This window comes from Solanum stenotomum, chromosome 7, assembly GCF_019186545.1.
Source record: "Solanum stenotomum isolate F172 chromosome 7, ASM1918654v1, whole genome shotgun sequence".
Classification (NCBI taxonomy): domain Eukaryota; kingdom Viridiplantae; phylum Streptophyta; class Magnoliopsida; order Solanales; family Solanaceae; genus Solanum; species Solanum stenotomum.
In genome coordinates this window covers 61,429,197-61,435,061 of record NC_064288.1, presented here as the reverse complement: position 1 = coordinate 61,435,061, position 5,865 = coordinate 61,429,197, and the positions used below count along the sequence as shown (strand labels likewise).

Here is a 5,865-nt window from a genome sequence, read left to right as displayed (position 1 = left end):
CCCTAAAGTTTACTTTCCCAAAAGATGAAGTTTCTATATTAAGTGGAGAGAATGATACTCATAGTGAACAAAGTAACCAAATGGTGAGGATTATACAAAGCGTACAGTGCAGAAACTAAAGAAGGAGCTTACAAAGTATAATCTTTGGTGCTGAACTGCTCCAACTGAAAGAATGCAAACAAGAATGATATCCTAGCTTTCACCGTGCTTAGTTGGGTAGAAATGGCATATATAGAATTTTAAAATTAACCAATTTTTTATATGTCTTTTACGTATATTAAGTTGTAAATTATTGTAATTTATAGTAACTTTTAACGTAATTTTGAAATAATAAATATGTTACTTTTCATGTCCCAATTTATGTGACATTCATATATTTTTTTACAATCCGTTGTTTTTCTATATGTGGTTTTTTAAAAAAATTGTTAACTATTGTGATTTATAATACTTTTTACGTCATTTTCAAACAATATATGTTTTATGATCTAACCAATTTTATGTGGTACCAATAAAATTTCGAGAGTCTATTGAATTTGTTTATATAACTTGTAAATATTGAAGTTGTTATATTAAAAAATATTGCTTTTGTTTGTAAATGTAACGAAAAAAGGCATCATTAGATTAAATATTTACATAATATATTAAGTGGAAATGTTATACAGGGATTTTGCTGGAAGTAGCATAAAACAAACATTAACAGTACAGTGGCATAGAACTTTTCTGAAGCTAGCTTGTTCCTTCATTGTGTATCTGTACGATAAAGATAGTGTGTTATGTCATGAAGACTTGGAAAGGGAGGTAAGTTAGCTTTAAGTACCTCTGTAGTATAAGCTAAGATGTTTTCGGAGCATTTCATGTAGAAAGTTTTTGAAGCATCTATGTAAAAGGCAAAAAGTCAGCAGTTGTTTTCCCTGTGAGCAAATAATTGCGGAAAATGTGAAAGATAGTTATAGCAATAATGGAAGTGTAAAAGAATGTAATTGTAAGTGATAGTGCAGGAAGTCAAAGTACCTGTATTAGCAGCCAAAAGTGCAGAAGTAGTTGTCAAAAACATTGGGTAACCTAGGGAAAATTCTATTAGTAGGCGAAAGGGGAAAAAAAAGGATAGCACAAGTATATACATGTATGAAGAAGCAGCAGTGTAAAGGAAGCAGTAAAGCAAAAAACGATGCAAACATGTAGGATATTATTAACAAACAGGCAAATTAAGCAGCAAGTGAAAATTTGGAAATAGAAGTGTTTAATAAAATGGTATCTTTCTTACGCAAATATAAAGCATTAACAGCTTAGATCTAGATTGTTCATGTGTTCTTTTTGTCTTTTGCTGAGCAGATATTCATTTGTTTTTTATGGTGTTATGATTTTAGTCTGGGGATATGTCCTGTAAGAAGCGATCAAAGTATGTCACAGAATATGCCTGTTTACAATTATTTGACTGAACAAGAAAAGAAACAGAAGAGGTAAATGAGTATATTACATGATATCGACTAAAAGTTTAGTAATTAGAGAGTCATAAATTTAAGTCAATGGTACAGTTGTTATGCAGAAGAGTTATGCAAAACATTGACAATGACTAAAAGTAACCAATAAGGGCATTACATGGTAGTCAGAAAGCTGAAAGAAAGATTCATAAGAGTCATCATCATGCTACAAATTATATGTTGAAGTAGCTGGGGAAACAATCTTGTGATTTATCAAATAAACTGGGGAAGTATCGTATAGTATTGATTTAACAGTAGGAGTAATATTTGAGGATGTAAATGTGGAGTGCACAAAATGATAACTGTTGATGTAAATTAAATAAATCACCTTCAGTTGGTTTTTTTAGGAGTTGCTGGATCCAGTTTTTGTTTCATTTTGAGTGATCCAGCTTCTTCAGTTATGTGCGGTGGGTGGACTTTCTGTTTTCTTTTGGTTGCTTCATGAATATTGATTGTGCTCGGTGACGGAAGAGAATCAGTAAAACATTCATTTTCAACACAGGAGTGGATGTTTAATTTCACTGATGTTGTGCGTGAAGCACAGGCAAATGCTTTCTTTGCTCGAACATGGAAGAGTTTGTTGCTAATGTTAGCTTGAACGTCTTCCAGAGATGGATAGTTACCCTAGGAGGGATAGTAATTTATATTTATTAAGTGAGAATTATGCATATTATGATTTGATTAGAAGTAGTACCGGATCCGAAGCCCTTTTGTAAATTTCTTCTGCAGTAAGGGACAATAATTTTTCTCCTTCTTTATCCATAATCATTCCAATTGTTGAGCCTGAGTCATCTGTGAGATCTACATCAAACCTGCACCTGTAGAATTATACATGTAAAACATAATGATTTGATGTTTTGAATAAGAATTATGTGAAACAATGTATGGTGAGATGCAGATCATAAAGTACCTGGGTACTAAGAGGTTTTTCTGGTCACAGTTCATACAATCGATTTCTCTTATGGTTGGATAGCGCACGTCTTGCCCACAGTTTGAACAGACTAAGACATAGAATTTCTTAAGGTCAGTGGGAAAGGTTATTTTTGCCTCAATTGTAAATGTGTGGCCCTGTGTTAGGAGAAAGATAAGGATGAGAATCAGTAGAAAAGTTGTTTGTGTGAAGTAAAGGACAAATGTTGTACTGACATCTTGTTGCGAGTCAATGCTTGCAATAGGTACTATTTCTTCATCCATGGGAACAGAGATGAGAAATCCTGATGTGGATGTACTTCTGAGAGTGAAAGAGGTAAGTATTTGGCGGTTCTCAGTGACCCTGTATATAATGCAAATGTTAATAGTTCATAATATTTATTGATAGGAAAAGATAGTCAGAATATATATGAAGCCAATGTAATACCATGCTTGTAGTTCTCGGCGTTGTGGATAAGGTGGATCAAGCTGAATTGTTGTGTCGAATTTTGTTGTCAGCGACACACCTATGCCAATTACATTATAGTAACAAGTTAATAAAGGAGGAGTAAATCTTATAGTTTTAAATGAGTTAAAATTGTAGCTAATGTTAGTGGATTAAATTGGAGTGAAAATCCTTCTAGGAAAACTCTTTACTGTGACTGTGTCGAAATAAGGAAGAAATCCATAAATTATTTGGGAAATCCCATGGCAGGTTAAAGTGGTTTTAATACATAATGCATCCTGAACCTGAAGAGGCTAGAATTACACATGGTATTGCAAATTAGGACGAATTAACAATTATTCCAATATCAGCATTAAAAAAGATTATTCGAAGAAAGAAAGTTCGAAAATCTAACTTTTCTTAAAAACTTGATCTTTTAACACAGAATGTCAGCAAATTAGAGATCTGAACAACCAACATGGAAAACATTAAAAATCCAATTCATAAAACAGAGAAAACGACTAACAGAAAAATGAGAAACTTCACTAATGTAAGAAGGACAGTGCATAATTTGTTTAGGGGTGAAAGAAAAATGAAATTTAAATTTTTAAAACTAAAATCAGCTGTAAGTTACCAACAATTGATTTTTGTCCGAAATGGAAATAGATTCTTGCGTACAGCTTAAAAGTTCAACAACTGTACATGATATCGTGAAATTTCAGTCCCAAGAACAGAATGACAAAGAGGAGTGTTGATCAAAATTCTATCTACTAAGATTCATAACATAATTGAAGTAGTAAACAGATGGTCTGTGTTGTAATGCTAAGCAAACAAGATATTTCGTTGCAGCTAGTAGTATAAAGAGTGTTTCTTGTTTTGATACTGTTCAGTCCTTTTTGCTGTGTAGAAGTAGCAGAGGCACAAAAGTTTTGGCCTATGTTATGATGATCCAAACTAAAAGAAGGCAAATTCTGCTCGTTTAACAGTTTAAAAGTTGAGCAACTGTATGTTTGTGTAGCAGTTTTGGATTAGCTGTAAACGAGAAAATGGCAAAGAAATTATAGGTAACATTATTTATTGCAATTTACCATTATATCTTGACGCTCCAATACGCCGAGCAAGGATTACAGGATATTCTCGGAATTGGTGCAGCAGTTTCCTACCTTCGTTTTCTATAATTCCCTCTTCCCATATAGTGAAGGTAAGATTTTGTTTGCTGTAGAAGGAAGAACATTTATTTGTATGTATTACTGTTCAAAGTTGTTAAGGAAGCAAGAGGCGTCAGAAGATTAAAGTTGAATGAATATGCTTACAACATATCGACAACAATGAGTTCTTGTAATCTTTTTTCCACAGTGGCAACATATCTTGGGGGAGAACAGTTGACAACAATTGCGAGTATGTCTGTTGACAATAGTATATGGAGTTAGTATATGTACATTTAAAGTGTTAAATTGGCTGTCTATATTACAGCTGAATTTAATGATCAAAGAAAATAATAGTCATACCAAATTCTTTTTTGGTGAGGTCAGTTGCCATTGTCTGGGCAACGTTGCGTTTAATATCCACGAAGGATGTGACATTAAGCTTGGTAGGCGGCGGCAGTGCATCGACATCATCTCTTTTAATTGGATCAATGATGCTCTTTTTATCAAGAACCTAGTTAAATGCAGACAGGGGCTTTTCATATCTCAAATATGGCGGTTGTGCGCGTCCTCCTGTTATGCGGAAAGTGTGGTAAAGCTTAATCCGTTTTTGATAACTGGGTATGTCATCGGCATAAACAGTGGCCTTTGTTTGATATTCCTGTGAGTAAATATAGAAACGGAATACTGGGAGGTTATTGCGGAGCTAAATTATGTGGACTATTTACTGATGGTTTAGGATATAGAAGAATTCAATCTGATAGTTGTACCTGTTCATCCTGCACGATCATGTTTAGATATTTTACCTTTCTTTCTTTGCTCTCTGCGGGTCCATATATATCCACAATTTGTACCTTACAGGTCCAAAGTGGAGTTTCTGGAGTTATTTCATGTATCAGAAGATTTTGCGTCATTTTCTGAAAATCAAGAGAAGAGCAAAAGTTAATATATAGTTTAATTAGCAACAGAGGGAGAATGAATAAAGTATATAAATAAAAGAATCGAGGTAATAACTTACATAATAGGAATTTATTATATCTTTTATATAATCGGACAAGCTAAGAGAATGCCTTTCCTATAATTTCATCATACACTATATTGTACGTAGAGTGATCATCATGATTATGATCAGTTGGTGGGCGAATTAGTATTCTAACATTGTCTGAATTTTTGGCTCGTGATAAAGCTACATAAAGTTGACCATGAGAAAAGACAGGTTGGCGCAAATAAATTCCGACAAAATCAAGTGTTTGACCTTGAGATTTGTTTATGGTCATAGCAAAAGCTAATCGGATTGGAAATTGTGTTCTTTTAAAAGGAATGGGCAATTGTGCATCTTGCGAAGATAAGAGCGGTATTCGAGGAATAAAAACATGGTTTCCTTTAAAATCACCACTGGCAATTTTGGCACTAATAACTTGAGTCTTCAAATCAAGGCAAATGAGTCGTGTACCATTGCATAAACCTTTGGAAGGATTTAAATTGCGTAGCAGAATAACGGGGCAATTTTGTTTTAGAATTAACCTATAAGGAGGCAAACCAGAGGGATTTAGAGAATGCAAAAAATCTTCATATTCTGTTTGATCTTTTGGCTCGATAGTTTCGTCTATTCCAACAAATGTTGTGGAAAATCATTTTTTGTTGTTAAGATAACACGGGATGTTATGGAAGAGATATCTTCGCTGAACATGTTAAAATTTGGATGAATAGTTTTGAACAGAATGTTTAATGAATCTTTTTCATTCGTAAATGGAATAAGAAAAGATTTTGGAATTTCAATTTTGCCATGCTCATTTATTGTTTCTTTGCCGTCTCCAATTTTCAACAAGTATTTACAGAAAGCAGGATCTGTTCTTGCGCGCATATTCTGTAGTAGTTGATATTT

The 5,865-nt window shown here is 33.5% G+C and overlaps 1 protein-coding gene across 1 annotated transcript; it reads right to left on the bottom strand.

Moving 5' to 3' along the window:
• Positions 1-1,811: 1,811 nt before the first annotated feature.
• Positions 1,812-4,054, bottom strand: LOC125870125 (uncharacterized). Its single transcript, XM_049550478.1, has 5 exons — positions 3,924-4,054; positions 2,628-2,754; positions 2,392-2,549; positions 2,176-2,299; positions 1,812-2,105 (listed from the first exon to the last, which is right to left on the bottom strand). The coding sequence occupies exons 2-5, from the start codon at positions 2,673-2,675 to the stop codon at positions 1,812-1,814; spliced, it is 624 nt and encodes a 207-aa protein (XP_049406435.1). The 5' UTR covers positions 2,676-2,754; positions 3,924-4,054.
• Positions 4,055-5,865: the final 1,811 nt, after the last annotated feature.

What these genes read in the sequence shown, in the direction of transcription:
- LOC125870125 (XM_049550478.1), bottom strand. Translation starts at nt 2,675, where the DNA reads ATGGATGAAGAAATAGTACCTATTGCAAGCATTGACTCGCAACAAGAT. An exon ending in GCATTGACTCGCAACAAGAT is followed by an intron (nt 2,550 to 2,627) that starts GTCAGTACAACA and finishes CTCCTAACACAG; the next exon opens with GGCCACACATTTACAATTGA. An exon ending in ACAAAAGGGCTTCGGATCCG is followed by an intron (nt 2,106 to 2,175) that starts GTACTACTTCTA and finishes TATCCCTCCTAG; the next exon opens with GGTAACTATCCATCTCTGGA.